At 37.8% G+C, this 16,879-nt stretch overlaps 1 protein-coding gene across 2 annotated transcripts in view; it reads right to left on the minus strand.

Moving 5' to 3' along the window:
- GLE1 (GLE1 RNA export mediator) overlaps positions 1–16,879 on the minus strand; it is a 71,090-nt gene that overhangs the window by 27,146 nt on the left and 27,065 nt on the right. For both annotated transcript variants that reach the window (XM_058302311.2, XM_058302312.2), the window contains exons 5-6: positions 9,641–9,701; positions 8,897–9,151 (exon numbers count right to left, since the gene is read on the minus strand). In XM_058302311.2, the coding sequence (XP_058158294.1) occupies positions 8,897–9,151; positions 9,641–9,701 (316 nt within the window). The remainder of the gene's footprint in view (positions 1–8,896; positions 9,152–9,640; positions 9,702–16,879) is intronic.

The raw sequence follows: 16,879 nt of genomic DNA on the forward strand, positions 1-16,879 counted from the left end.
ATCCATCTTTTCACCACTGATTTGGAATGATACCATTATAATTCATTAATTAGCCACATAAAATTTCTTTCTGAATTTTCTCTTCTTTTTCACTAATCTTGCTGTCTATTCCTAGGCAAGTACAAACTCCTTTAACTAAAGTGTTAGAAAATGGATTTAATTTGATAACGTAGTTCCCAACACTAGTCCTCTTTTATAAATTATTTTTTTACTATTCTTCTTTTGTAAACAGTCCAATAGATTTTTATCAGAATTTCACCGTTTTTTATTTGAGCAAACTTAACAGTTTATTAAAGTTTCAAGAATATGATAAATTCTTATTTATGCAAGTATCACTTTATAAATGCAATAAAGCTTTGTACGTTTCTTCACATAAATCACACTGACTTTGGGCTTCTTTTTCTAGGTATTTTCTATTTCACAATATATTTAACTTATTTTTGATGGCATATTTTGAATTCTGGCAACATCACTAAATTCTCATTAAAAAATCTAATAGGGGGGAGTGGATATTGCTCAGTGGTTCAGTGCCTGCTCCCCATGTACAAGGTCCTGGGTTCAAACCTGGAACCTCCTAAAAAACAAAACAAAACAAAGTTTCCAACTTTTTTTCTTTTAGCTTTCTAGGTAGACAATCACATTGTCATCAAATAACAGTAATTACATTTCTTCACTGAAATATTTGTCACTTTTTTATTGCTCTGTTATCTAAAACTTTTCTAACAACATTGAACAGCAGCAGTAATGTGACATATTTTTCTTTCACAACATTAATGGGATACCTTAAATACAGTGTTAGATACATATTCATTATCTTGTTAATGAGATTTAATCTTAGTTTACAAGTTGTTTTTTCAATCTTAGCATATACTTTTACAAAATCTGATGAGGAAAACAGATGACTTTACTCCTTTATCCTATAAGTGAAATGAATTTCACACATAGATATCATAACAATTGAATGAGCTTTACATTATTCTTAGAACAACTCTTTGGTTATAGTGTATTATTCTTTGATGCACTGAAAAATTTGATTTCCTGATCTTTTATTTAGAAATTCTGCTCATAAATGAGATGGTACATAAGAAAGGTTGACTTTAGTGTACTATTCTGTCAGAATTTAATTATCAGGATTTTAAAATGAACCAAGAAGTCCTCATTGTTTTCTACACTCTGTTCTATAAATGCTGTTTGATAGTTTTGCCTGTTAAGTCACCAAGGCCCCTCATTTTAAAACAACTTGTCCAAGGTAGTAGGAAAACAAAGAAAAAAAATTCTAGTCTCATAATTCTAGTCTGTGGATTGGTCTATTAGTTCATGATAAGCCTTCTTCCTTTTAATATTAAAATTTATTATAAAGCCACATTGATTAAAATAGGATCATTCTGTAAAACCCAGAAAAAAATCTGGCAGTAATATCTTTTTCAGGGCTCCAGAAAACAGTTAAAGGACTAGAGTAACAGGGTGTGTGCCAAATCAAGAAAAAGCCTTCTTTAAAAAAATAGGATCAAGAGAAAACAAACAAAAATAAATAAAGCAAAAAAAAAAAAAAAAAAGACTAGGATCTCATGGAGCCCTGGCTGGCCCTCCCTCATCCCCTCACCACTCAGCACAGAGATGGCCCATGCTCCCAGTATAGATCCCCAGTCTGGGTTCCAGAGGACATGCTGGGTGCAATCTGTCGTTGGTTTGAGGGACTCACTGTTCCAGAACTTGGCTTGTGAATAGATGGTAGCTCACTGAGCTCTCCTAGAGAACACTGTGGGAGAGCAGTCAAATTGCCCTGCCTGGGACAGGAATTGCTGGTTGTAGGACATAAAAGGGAAGAAGCTGTTTCCTAAGGAAGAGGAGAAATTTGTATTTGTATAAAAGGGGGGAATTCCTAGGGCCACAAGTGACTGCCCAAGATAAGAGGCCTAAGGGGCAGAAAGGATCAAGAAGGTGCCTGCACGTTGGCCTGGAAATACTATCATACAACCCATTGTATGGATAAACCCTGAAGGAGAACACTTGAACAGGTCAATCTGAGAAGACCAGTAAAGGTATTTTTTTTTCCTTCTTTTTTGTTGTTAGCCCCTAGCATGCAGAAAATTCAGTCTTAATAGATAGAGAAGCTGGATACAAGCTTATGAAACAGATGCTCCAGAGTCTACATTTCAGTGATAACACATTAAATATCAAAATGTCCAGGTTTCAGCAAATGGTTACAAAGCATACATACAAAGAAACAAGAATAAATGGCCCAGGCAAATGATAAGATCAAAGCATTAGAAACCATCAATGAGGAGGACCAGATCTGAGATATACCAGACAAAGACATTTAAAAAATGGTCCAAAATATGCTCAAAGAGCTAAAGGAAATCAGGAAAATGAAAGATGAGAACAGAGATGAAAATAATGAAAAGGACGCAAACAGAGCCAAAGATACAGTAATAGATATTAAAAATTTCCCAGAGGGGTTCAAGAGCATATTGGATTTGGCAAAAGCAAGCATCAGTGACCTTGAAGATAAGACCATTGAACTCATTCAGCCCGAGAAGAAGAAAAAAATGAAGTGAACAGAACCTAAGAAACCTGTCATGTAAAAAAGAGCCTCAATAAGTACTGGTTTTTCATCAGTAGCCAAGCAGGCAAGAAGGCAGTGGGATGACATTTAAAGAGCTGAAAGCAAAAAATTGCCACCAAAGAATTCTATACCCAACAAATTTTCAAAAAATAAGGGAGACATTCCCCTATAAACAAAAGCTAAGGGACTTCATTACTACTACACCAGCCCTTATAAGAAATGCTAGATTGACCCTATAAGAGTTCTGCAGGTTGAAAGGACAATAGATCAAAAGTGACATGAACAAATAAAATCTCCAGTAAGGGTGATGATGTGGTAAATATAAATGCCAGCACTATTGTATTTGTGTTTTTTTTTGCATGCATCTCAAATTTATTCAAACTAGAATTTTAAAGTGGCAATATATGTACTAGATTCTCACCTTTACCAAATTAATAGCTTGTGACTCTAGGGTAGTGTTAATAGATAAGGTTTGAATTTTATCTACATATTAATCCGCATAAGGTTGTTTCATTGTCCACTTACAAAATAAAAAATCAATGTCTTTACTAAAAACAGATCACGTGTGTATGTTTCCTTTCCATGCCTGTAAAATGAAGGGCTTTTTCTGGTTGATTTTCGTTGCCAGTTTTTCAAAAATAACCTCATGGCATGAGCCTTCAGGAAGGAACTTCATAGCCAACTGGCCTCTCAAAAGACAGCTATGCCTCATTCAAAATGAGGCTGCTCTTTAGGAACATCAATATACTCATTAGACTTCAATTAACCCCAGAGATGCTATATATATATATACACAGTGAGTACGAACTTTCAAATTCGGATGTAAAAAAAGCTAGCACTATTGTATTTTTAGTTTGTAACTCCACTTTTTACTTCCTACAGGATCTAAAAGGCAATGCATAAAATGCAATGATAGATCTTTATCTTATTTTATGAAGGGGGAAAAAACCATAACTTCTTTACATCAAAAATGTCATAAACTACAGATAAGAATTATGCAGTGCCTACATGAAATGAGAAAAACTATATATTGTTAAGAAGTGACCTCCAGGGAAGAGGACTTGGCCTAGTGGAAAGGGCATCCGTCTACCACATGGGAGGTGCATGGTTCAAACCCCGGGCCTCCTTGACCCATGTGGAACTGGCCCATGCGCAGTGCTGATGCGTGCAAGGAGTGCAGTGCCACGCAGGGGTGCCCCCCACGTAGGGGCGCCCCACGCACAACAAGTGCGCCCCGTAAGGAGAGCCGCCCAGCACGAAAGAAAGTGCAGCCTGCCCAGGAATGGCACCATGCACACGGAGAGGTGACACAGCAAAATGATGCAACAAAATGAAACACAGATTCCCATGCCGCCGACAACAACAGAAGTGGACAAAAAGAACACGCAGCAAATGAACACAGAGAATAGACAACTGGGGCGGGGAAGGGGAGAGAAATAAATAAAACAAATCTTTTAAAAAAAAAAATGACTTCCAGGATATACTGTTAAGTGCCAAAAATAGTGCATTTAGTAAGGTACTTTTTATCTCACTTGGGAAGGGGAGATAAATGTATACATGTATACATTTACAATGGACACAAAAGTCAAAAGCTAAAAGAAACATCATTTATAAAGGACAAGAATAGGGTTGGAGGCAAAAGTGGTGAAAGCTAGACTTCTCTGAATATACCTTATTTTGTAGTTCTGACTTTGGAGCCATGTAAATGTTTTACCTAATTTAAAAAATTAAATCCAGGAGCTCAGGCCTATGGGGCTGGGCTAGGTGAAAAAAAAAAAAAAAAAGAAATTAAATCCAGTGGGAAAAAATTCTTAATCAAAAGCAAAAATGAAACAAATGAATTCAACTATTTATCAAATTGGTGGTTTAACAAGAAAAAGGATTATTTCAAATGAAATGAAACTGTAACTTAATTGTACATTCCTAGTGGGATATAGTCATAAAGCAAAAGGAACTGCAAAGAAATCTTAAACTGTTTTCAGCAATCAAACTGATAATAGTTACTACTATTCAAAAGTTACATATACTTTTATTATACATTTACACACACACATACGTTATATAAGTATATAATTATACTTTATATAATGGGATAAAGTAAATAATGTTAATGTCTTTAGGAACTAAAATTTTTGGTGTAGGAGAAAAGTGATACAAATATAAAAATCAAAGAAGTTAAATAAAAAACAGTGTAACCCTATATTTGAATGGAAAAGGTCAGTATGAATTAATGATGTACTTTCACTTAAAAAGATACACATTTCCTAGTTCTGTCCACTGAAATGGCTTAGAAAAATACAACAACCCTAGCAACTACGCTATGGTCTCTAAACAACTTTTCATACTAAAATATACTAAGGGTCTTTGAAGAAATACCTGATCAAGGTCTGGAAGAGAAAATGTACAAGATCCGGTAGGAACATTTTAGCTTATTTGCTTTTTACTACAACAAATATTACCGAGGCCATGTCAAAAGGGCAGAGGAGGAGGTCCTCCTGTCTTTATTAATAATTCTCTCACAGGTTTAAAGGGTCTTGTATCTGAGAGTTATGCAGAAGTAGTGTGAGAAAGGTGGGGGTTTCCTTGTTTTCAGAGATGACTCTTCTGTAATACTGAGACCTAGAAAAGGCAACTGTTTGTTCATCCTGTTATTCCTAAAGAGCCTGGGAATGTGACAATAAGGCAAAAGTAAATAAGTGTATCAATAAAATTGATTTAAAAAAAAAGTGACACAAACTCTGGCCACCAGCAATATCCAAGACTGGGTTGCATATAGAGTAAACCACCTAGTTTCAAGCATTGATAGAATAATCTGGACTAAAATAAACAAACCAACTTGGGATTGTCCTCAAATAAATTTAAAGATAATACAATATAATAATTATTGAGTGAATAATACTTAACCGTAAATTCTAATTCCTTGTACCTAGGTCCCCAAAAAGCCTAGAGTTAATAAGTAATATTGCCATGCTAACTATGAACTATGAAATACTCTAAAATATGTAGAAGTAATAAAATCAGGATACTTTAAAAAAAAAAAAAAGGAGAGAAGGGCCAAATTGAAAGGCCTCCTACTGGCCTGGGGACATCAAAACAACAACAAAACTGTAATAGAGTGAAACATATTATAAATCAAATACATAAAAATCCCTTATTTCTTAATGTCATTTTAAAGAGAAAAAAAAAAAAAAAAACAAAACACAACCCTCATCGGAGCCCTTAGGAGAATGCTTATAAAACCAACTTATTATGCTGAAAACTGATGAAGAATCAATCATTCTACCTTTCTTGTACAAAGTGTACCTCAAGATGGTTTATGGGGAAATTTTCTTTTTTGTAGATTTCCAGCTACTAAATGCAGAGAGAATGACAGGATTAGAAAAACTGAAATTTTACTATCCCTAATAAAATAACAGATATAAGCAAAGATCAGTAGTGGTTGCTAAACCATTAGCAAAAGCGTAATTATTATGGAATACTAATTATGAGAGATAAGGATGACAAATCATGAAGCCACTGGTCAATTTTAATTAACAACACAAATGGAAAGACAATCAGGTATTAAGCACCTCCTGATGTGATGCAAAAACAAGTATACAGCACCAACTATGATATACTACTGTAAAAAAAGAAAAAAAATGGAACCTGAACCTGATCCAGGCTCTCGATCTGTGCTGTCCAATAAGGCAGATACATGTTGCTATTTAAATTTAATTAAATGCTTTTTAAAAATTAAAATTCTGTTCTTCAAACATACTAGCCACATTTCAAGTGTTCAACAGCTGCATATTGAACACAGACATAGTACATCTCCATCATGCTGAAAATTCTATTGGACATTACTGCCATAAAGTTACCAGTTAACATGAAATGCAGGGAATAAAGGAACATATTAAAAAAGATCACTGGGGTGCAACTGCATTCTGCAATTTTCCAGAATGTGGGAAATTTTACATGAACAAATAACCAAGATTCATAACTAACAAATGGCAAGAAAGATAAAGATAAGGGAGACAGAGTTTAAAGATTAAAAGATTGAAGCAATATACCAATCAAACACAGTATTTTGAACCTTGGGTGGATGTTAATTTTCAAACCAATTGTAAACAAATTTTGAGACAATCTAGGAAGTCTGAAAACTGTCTAGGGGGAAGTGGATGTGGCTCAACTGGTAGAGTGTCTGCCTACCACAGAGGAGGTCCAGGGTTCAAACCCAGGGCCTCCTGACCTGTGTGGTGAGCTGGCCCATGCACAGGACTGCTGTGTTCAAGGAGTGCTGTGCCATGTAGGAGTGTCTCCCATGTAGGGGAGCCTCTCATGCAAGGAGAGCCACCCCACGCAAAAAACGCGCAGCCTGCCCAGGACTTGCGCTGCACACACGGAGAGCTGATGCAGCAAGATGACGCAATAAAAAGACACAACGATTGCCAGTGCCGCTGAGAAGAATGCAAGGGGACACAGAAGAACACACAGTGAATGGACAGACAGCAGACAATGGAGGGGGGTGGAAGGAAGAGGAGAGAAATAAATAAAAAATAAATCTTAAAAAAAAAAAAAAGAAAACTGACTAGGTATTTGACTGTAAAAACTGACTAGGTATTTGATTGTATTAAAGAAATTAATTTTTAGGTGTGACATGGGCATTTTGGTTATGTTAACAGTTTTATGTTTTAGACAAAATACCAAAGAATTTTACAGATAAATTAACACATCTGAGATTTATTGTGAAACAATCCAGGGCAAGGAGCACAGGTTGAGGTATATAAGAAATAAGATTGCTGTATGTTGATTCTTGTTGAAGCTGGTAATAGGTATATAAAAGTTCATTATGAAAAAAAAAAAAGTTCACTAGGCTAGTCTCTTTACTTTTGTATAGTTTGAAATTCTACAAAAAGAAAGGATAAGGGAAACGGACTTGGCCCAGTGGTTAGGGCGTCCGTCTACCACATGGGAGGTCCACAGTTCAAACCCTGGGCCTCCTTGACCCGTGTGGAGCTGGCCCATGTGCAGTGCTGATGTGTGCAACGAGTGCCCTGCCACACAGGGATGTCCCCCGCGTAGGGGAGCCCCACGCACAAGGAGTGCGCCCTGTAAGGAGAGCCGCCCAGCACGAAAGAAAGTGCAGCCTGCCCAGGAATGGCGCTGCCCACACTTCCCGTGCCACTGACGACAACAAAAGCGGACAAAGAAACAAGACACAGCAAACAGACACAGAGAACAGACCGGGGGGGGGGGGGGGGGGGGGGGGCGTAAATAAATAAATAAATCTTAAAAAAAAAAAAAGGATAACAAAAGCCATTAAAAAGAATTCAAAGAGAAAAATAAACTATAAAAATAAACTTCTGCCATAAACATGATCAATGCTTACAGTGCTTAATATATAAAACTCATGTTGATTTTTAAAAACATAAACGTATAGGCTAATGTTTATTAGCCTATAAAAGGCTAATGAAACATGAAAAATATTTCAGCCTCACTAGTAATTCAAGACATGTATATTATAACCAAAAAAGTATTATTAAATGAGCAAAGATATAAGGAATTTATAAGATCCAATACTATCAAATACACAATAAAAACGGCACCCAGACATTGCTGTTGAAAGTATGAACTGTACAACTTCTCTGGAAAGCGATTTTTAATCAAGAACTTCAAAATTTTTACTAAGTATATCTGTTTCTAGGAATTTCTCTCGAGGAAATCACCAGAAATACAAATAAAATATATTTAAAATTGTATCATTGCAGTGTTATGCATGATAGTGAAAATACGGAAACAAAGTTCAACAATAGTTTTTTTCCCCCAATAAATTTCTGTATGGTTATACGTTGGAAGCATCCAATTTCATCTGTTCATCAAATATTTACTGAATACCTACCATGTGTCAAGGCAATCACTTACAGCTATTAGCATTAGTTTAAAAACATCAAAATATTTTTAATGATTATAGTAGTTACATATTCAAAATATAATGTTAATTGAAAAAAGTGATATACCTTTCTGTGAAATTTTAATTTCATAATACACGTTAGATATTCGGCATACATTATTGGGTAAACTAAATTATTTTGCAATCAGAAGAAACAAATATTTTTTAATCCAAGATTTGAAATTTCATGAGTCCAATTTGAGGTGGGGATAACACTGGCATACACAGACACACACATAAACATGCCTGCCAGAAAATAAACATACCGCAATGTTAACAGTGGTTACCTCTAAGTAAAGAGATGACAAGTAATGTTCGGTATATTCTACAACAAGGATGCATAACTCTTAAATCAGGAAATGATTTTGTTTTGAACAGAGCTGCTCTGAAGCTCCCCTCACCTCGGAAGTAGCCCGAATGATCCCTGAGATGAGGCTGCACAGCTGGTTGCCTCGGGTCCGGAAGGCAGACAGGTCTATCTTAAGCAGGTCTCTATGCTGGTCAGAGGAGTCCAACTGCTGGCTAAGGTGCAGTACCTCCTCTTGCAGGGCATAGAGGTTCCGCAAACGGATCTGTCCTTCTTCCTTCCGAAGACGCTCCTGCTCCATTTGCTTCAGGCGCTGTTGCTCTGCCTCTCGCAGCTTCAGGTTGAGAATCTATGGGAAGAGCAATCAAGTTACCTCTCTCTAATGGGGTCCTGGACTTTCTCTTTTTATATCTCTCAAATCCTATATGGGCTAGACATTTTCACAGATGGGCTGATGGGCTTCTAAAGGAGGGAAATTGAGCGGATATGGCTCAAGCATTTGAATGCCTGTCTCCCACATGGTAGGTCTCAGGTTCAACTCCCTGTACCCCCTAAAGAAAAAAAGAGACAATGAGCAAAAAAACCCAACCAGACAACAAGCACAAACAATATAGCAAAAAAACCCAAAAACAAAAAAACAAAAAATGATGAGCAAAAAAAAAATGAGCCAACAGACAAGGGAGCCATCTTGGGGGAAGGAGGGAAATGGGACTTCCCAAGGGCAAGAACAAAGACGCATGATATGGGCCATATCCTCCATGACCACTATCTGACAGAGCCTGACCCTTCAAGCAGGTTACAAAGACATCAAAACGCCCACACCAAATCTCCCACAGACCTTTGCTCTGTGACGGTGCTCAGCTTTTAGTTTCTCCTGGTGTCCCAGGGCTTCTCTGGAACTAAATGAAAAACAATTGGGAGGGTGTTGGAGAAGACAGAGTATTAGAGAGGCAAAGGGATCACTTCTCTCCCAGAAAAAAATAGCTAGAGGACAGGTAGAGACTATCTGGAGGGCTGCTGTGGAGTTGAGGACACCAGGGGAAGGTGAGACACCACCCAGGAGAGGGATGTTTCTCCAGGATAGACCACATGTTGGGCCACAACACAGCTCTCGATAAATTTAAGAAGACTGAAATTATCCAAAGTACTTTCTCTGATCATAATGGAATGAAGTTAGAAATCAATAACAGGCGGAAAAGAGAACTGCAAATACACGGAAGCTAAACAACACACTCCTAAACAATCAATGGATCAAAAAAGAAAGTATAAGAGAAATCAGTAGATATCTCAAAGACAAACGAAAACGAGACCACAACTTATCAAAACTTAAGGGATACAGAGAAAGCGGTGCTGTGAGGAAAATTTATAGCCCTAAATGCCTATATTAAAAAAGAAGAGCTGAAATCAAAGATCTAACTGAACAACTGGGAAGCTAGGAAAAAAACAGCAAACCAATCCCAAAGCAAGCAGAAAGAAAGAAATAACAAAGAGTAGAGTAGAAATAAATGAAACTGAGAACAAAATACAATAGAGAAAATCAACAAAACCAAAAACTGGTTCTTTGAGAAAATCAATAAAATCAACAAACCCTTAGCAAGACTAACAATGAAAAAAGAGAGAAGATGAAAATAAAATCAGGAAAGGGAAGACATTACAAATGACCCACAGAAATAAAAAGGATCATAATTTTTTATTTTTGTATTCTTATATTCTTTTGATCTTTGAGGTACCGGGGCCAGGGACTGAACCAGGGACCTCCTATGTAGGAAGCCAGCACTCAGCCACGGAGCCACATTGGCTCTAACAATTATATTTAAAAAGACTGAAACATCATCGAAAATCTCCCAAGAAAGGAAAGTCCAGAACAGATGGGTTGACAGGTGAATTCTATCAAACATTTCAAGAAGAATTAAAACCAACCCTGTTTAAGAGAACCAGCAAGATGGTGGCAAAGTAAGGAGCTCCTAGAGTCAGCTCCTGCTACAGGGCAGCTAGCAAACACCCAGAGCTCTCTGGAGCTAGCTGAAGCACCTGTTTGGGGGCTCCAGGAGACCAGAAGAACATCCTGCAACATCCTTGAAGGAGTGGAAGGAGGAGAATGCCCATCTACAGAGAAGACTCATAAGTAGAGGGCTCCATGCCCCGGAGGCCGGAGCCCATCCTCCACTGGAGGCACAAGCCGCCTCGGGAGCTGTTCCGCTGCTGGAATTGAAAGCTCCACTTCCCCAATACAGGTCAGGGAAGAGAGGGTTGGGCAACAATTTCAGCTACTGATGAGTAAATTCAGCGAGCTCCAGTATAATCCTGAGAACAGTTAAAGTTTGAGCCTGTCCAAGTCAGAAAGGCTGGGGGCCACCATCTTAACTCTGCACCTGGCACGAGGGGAAACAGGGCAGACCGAAAATCCCAGTGCTGGTAGGGACTGGTTTCTTTCCATCCAGATCAGATTGCGGCTCTAGCCTAGGCCCCAGTGTCACCTCTAGCAGGGAAGAAGCTGCGGGGACCTGTGCCAACCTCTCTGGGAGGTTACTGGTCAAGCCACAGAGGCCGGGGACTACCCTACTCTGGCGACATGAGCCGCCCCAAGAGCTATTCTGTGGCTGGAATCAGAAGTTCCATTTCCCAAAAACAGGAGGAGGAAACAGTTGGCTGCCAATTTCGGCTACTGATTAGCAGACTTGGCTGGCTAAGATATAACCCTAGGAACAGCTGGGGTGTGAATCAGCTCAAGTCAGAAAGAGGCCAGTAGCTGCCATTTTGACTTGGACTCCAGCATGAGGGGAAGCCGGGCTGACTGTAACTATCAGTGTAACAGGAACCAGTTTCTTTCACACAGATCAGCCTGCAGCCCCAGGCTAGGCTTCAGCCCTGCCTCTGGCAGGGAGGAGGCTAAGGAGCCCTGCACCAGCCTATACAGGTAACTGCAGGTAACTTTGGCTGGCACAGACTGAAAATCAGAAATCTACAAGGGCAACTGCGGTCATCTTGGACCTGCAATGCATAGATTGCAACCCACACCTGCAGCTCCATCTCTGCCCCAGGCAGGGGAGAAAGGGATGTGAAGCTTGATCAGTCTCTTTGGGCAACTACAGTCTAGGCCTGCACTTGGATTATTCCACACAGCTGTGACTCTGTTCCTACCCCTGGCAAAGGAGAAAACTGGAAGAAGTTTCATTGGTCCCTAGGGTAATGAGGGCACTTTCAGCCTCCACAGCTTACAGCACCAACTACATGCTTGGGTCCTACTACATAACCAGCAAGGGAGAAAGGATAGGAATCCCTAAACTAAAGAGAAAAACTGCGCCCAGAAAAAAATAGTAAGCCAGATGTGAAGACACTAAGAAAAAATTATAATGTACACCAAGAAACAAGAAGCTATGGCCCAGTTAAAGGAACAAGATAGGCCTTCAGATGACATAAAGGAGTTGGGATGACTAATTATAAATGTTCCAACAAATCTCCTTAATAAATTCAATGAGATGGCTAAAGAGATTAAGGATATTAAGAAGACATTGGATGAACGCAAAGAAAAATTTGAAAACATACATAAAAAAACAGTGGATCTTATGGGAATGAAAGGTGCAATAAATATAATTTTAAAAACATTGAAATCATATAATAGCAGATTTGAGGAGGCAGAAGAAAGGACTGGTGAGCTTGAAGAAATGGCCTCCAAAAAGTGAACAGATGAAGAAAAGAATGGAAAAAATTGAACAAGGTCTCAGGAAACTAAATGACAACAAAAGGCACGTAAACATACATGTCATGGGTATCCCAGAAGGAGAAGAGAAGAGAAAAGGGGCAGAAGGAATATTTGAAGAAATAATGGTAGAAAATTTCCCAACCCTACTGAAAATTTCCCAAAGAAATCTGAATAGACCAACTCCAAGACACATACTCATCAGAATGTCAAATGCCAAAGACAAAGAGAGACTCCTGAGAGCAGCAAGAGAAAAGCAATGCATAACATATAAGGGATATCCAATAAGATTAAGTGCTGATTTCTCACCAGAAACCATGGAGGCAAGAAGACAGTGGTCTGATACATTTAAGTTACTACAAGAGAAAAACTTCCAGCCAAGAATTTTATATTCAGCAAGACTGTCTTTCAAAAATGAGGGTGAAATTAGAATACTCACAGATAAACAGAAACTGAGAGAATTTCTAAGCAAGAGACCAGATTTTCAGGAAATACTAAAGGGTGTGCTAGAGACTGAAAAGAAAAGACAGGAGAGAGGGGCCTGGAAGAGAGTCTAGAAATGAAGATTATATCAATAAAAGTAATTAAAAGTGTCAAAAGAGTGGTGAAAATAAAATATGACAGATAAAACTCAAACAGTCAGGAATAAACTTAACCAATGATGTAAAGCAACTGTATTCAGAAAACTGCAACTCAGTGTTAAAACAAATTTAAAAAGCCCTAAATAACTGGAAGAACATTCCATGCTCATGGATTGGAAGACTAAATATCTTTAAGTTGTCAATTCTACTCAAATTGATATACAGAATTAATGCAATCCCAATAAAAATTCCACAAGCATTAAAGAAAAATTGAAAACACAATCATTCAATTTATTTAGAAGGGTAAGGAGCCCTGAATAGCCAGAAACACTATAAAAAGGAAGAGTAAACCCTTATCTCCAGACTTTAAATCATACCTACCCATAGTGGTAAACACAGCATGGTACTGACCTAAAGACAGACACAATAGACCAATGGAACCAAATTTATGGTTCAGAAACAGACCCTCACAGGTATGGTCAAGTGATTTTTGACTAGCCTGTCAAATTCACACAGCTCGGGCAGAACAATCCATTCAACAAATGGTGCTGAAAGGATTGGACATCCATAGCTGAAAGAAGGAAAGAGGACCCCTATCTCACACCTTATCCAAAAATTAACTCAAAGTGGATCAAAAAACTAAAAATAAAAGAACCATAAAACTTCTTGAAGAAATTATCAGAAAATAACTTCAAGCCCTTGTTTTAGGTGGTAGATTCTTAAAGGAGATAAGAGGAGGACTGAGTGGACTACTGATGTTTATGTAGAAGTTTTCATTAGCTTTACTGTAAAAGTATGGAAATGTATAGAGTGGATGGTAACACAGTGAATAACAGCTAGTTTATAAATGGGGATGTGACTGAAGATGGTAGTCTAGTTATGTAAATGCCAATTGACAGAATGCTAGAGAATAATCTAGGAACTGGATAGCACAGTACACCAAGAGGTAGATGGGAATTGTGGTTGATGTACAGATGCAAGAGTGTCCTTTGTGGGCTAGAGCAAATATATATCAGTACTGCAGGGTGTTGGAATGTGGAGAAGCATGGGAAAAATATAGCTGGAATGACCTACGGACTGTGGTTAGTAGTAATAAGATAATATTTTTGCATCTATGTGAAAGATGTACTGTGTTGATACTGAGGCAGTATGGAAAATATGAGCCAAATGTACACTATGGACATGGTAACAATCAGATGATACCATTTTATCTGTAGCAAATGACACAACACATTGTGCTGTGATGATGCAGGGGTGTTGCTTTGGAATTCTGCACATGTGCATGACTGTGTTATAAGTTTACAACTTCTGTCATAAAAAATATATTTTAAAAATAACAATAGGGTGGGTTGCAGGAAAAACACACCAAATATAAGATAAGGACTATGATTAGTAGTAAGATTTTGACAATATTCTTTCATAATTTGTAACAAACATCTCATGACAAGGCAAGGCGTTGGTGGAGGGTTGATGTATGCGACCCCTGTGTGATGTTATGCATGTCTGCTAAGTTCATGACTTTTATTATACACTTAATTGTTTATGTATATTCATATATAAATGATATAAAGATAATAATAATAGGATTGCTTGGGGGGAAAATACTTTGTTTAGTAGTTGTACTTTGACAATGCTCTTTAATCATTAGTTAAAAAGGTTTATCAACAATGCAAATTATTGGTGGTAGAGTGAGTTACGAGAGTCCTATATGATGTTATATAAGTTTGTTTTTTAAGTTCACAACTATTATTATACACTTGTTTATGTATGTTTATGTATGAGTGATATATTTCAATAAATCAAAAACAAAAAACAAAACAAAACACAACAAAAAACCAACCCTGTTTAAACTTTTCCAGTTAACTGAAAAGGAAGGAAAACTACCCAACACATTTTATTTTTGCTAACTTTTTTTGTGGGTAACAGGGTAATTGAACCTAGGATCTCATACATGCAAAGCAGGTGCTCAATCACTGAGCTATACTCCATATACATTCTCCAGGTTTATTTCCCTTGTTTTTTTCCCTGACATATTTATGAAGCCAACATCACCCTAATACCAAAGCGAGATAAACTACAAGAAAAGATTACACACCAAATCTCCTTAAAGAACAAAGATGCAAAAATTCTCAAGAAAATACCTGCAAATAGAATCCAACAATATATTAACAGAATTATATACCATGAACAAGTAGGGTTTTTTTTCAGGTATGCAAGGGTGGTTCACCATAGGAAAATCAATAACATAATACACCACATTAACAAATGAAGTGGGAAAAAAACACATAATCATTTCAATTGATGTAGAAAATGCATTAGACAAAATTAGCATATCTTCTTGATAAAAACATTTCAAAAGATAAGTATAATGGAGCTGGTATAGCTCAGTACTTAAATGCCTGCTTTGTATGTATGAGGTTCCCGGTTAATTCCCTAGTACCTCCTAAAAAAAAAAGGAAAGAGGGAAGCGGACTAGGCCCAGTAGTTAGGGCGTCCGTCTACCACATGGGAGGTCCTCGGTTCAAACCCCAGGCCTCCTTGACCCATGTGGGGCTGGCCCATCCGCAGTGCTGATGCGCGCAACGAGTACCGTGCCACGCAGGGGTGTCCCCGCGTAGGGGAGCCCCATGCACAAGGAGTGCGCCCTGTAAGGAGAGCTGCCCAGTGCGAAAGAAAGGCAGCCTGCTCAGGAATGGCGCCGCACACATGGAGGGCTGACACAGCAAGATGACGCAACAAAAAGAAACACAGATTCCCATGCTGCTGACAACAACAGAAGCAAACAAAGAACACGCAGCAGATAGACACAGAGAACAGACAACTGGCAACTGGGGCCGGGAGGGATGGGGAGAGGAATAAAAATAAATAAATCTTTAAAAAAAAAAAAAAAGGAAAGGAAAGTTCCTCAACATAATAAAGAGCATACATGAAAATCTCAGAGCCAATGCTGTACTCAGAGGGGAAAGGTTGAAAGCTTTACCTCTAAGATCAGAAACTAGACAATGATCCCAAGTCAGTCACCACTGTTAGTCAACATTGTGCTAGAAGTTCTAACTAGAGCAATTAAGCAATAAAAAGAAATAAAAGGCATCCAAATTGGAAAAGAGGAAGAAAAACTCACTATCTGCAAAGGACACAATCCTATATTTAGAAAATCCTGAAATATCTATAACAAAGCTAGTAGAGCTAATAAATGAGTTCTGCAAAGTGGGAGATTACAAGATCAACATGGAAAAATCAGCAGCATTTCTATTAAAAATGAGCAAGTTGAGGAGGAAATAAAACTCCATTTACAATAGCAACAAAAAGACTAAATATCTAGAAATTTATTTAACCAGGAATGTAAAGTAACTGTATACAGAACACTACAAAACACTGCTAAAAGAAACCAAAGAAGACCTAAACAAATGAAAGGACATTCTGTGTTCATGGATTGGAAGACTAAATATCACTGAAAATGTCAATTCGACCCAAAGTGATTTAGACTGAATGTAGTATCAATCAAAGTTCCAACAGCCTACTTTACAGAAATAGAAAAGTCAATTACCAAATTTATTTGGAAGGGAAAGGACATCTGAATAACCAAAAACATCTTAAAAAAGAAGAGCAAGTCAGAGGGCTCAAGCTTCCTGACCCTGAGGAGTATTATAAAGCTACAAAAGTCAAAACAGCACAAAGGGAGAAATATAAATAAAAACAAAACAGCATGGGAGGAGCAATAAAGCTCAGTGGCTGAGCAACTGCTTTGCATATATAAAGCCCCAGGTTCAATCCCTGGTATCTCCTAAAAAACAAT

This window comes from Dasypus novemcinctus, chromosome 8 (assembly GCF_030445035.2).
Source record: "Dasypus novemcinctus isolate mDasNov1 chromosome 8, mDasNov1.1.hap2, whole genome shotgun sequence".
NCBI classification, from domain to species: domain Eukaryota; kingdom Metazoa; phylum Chordata; class Mammalia; order Cingulata; family Dasypodidae; genus Dasypus; species Dasypus novemcinctus.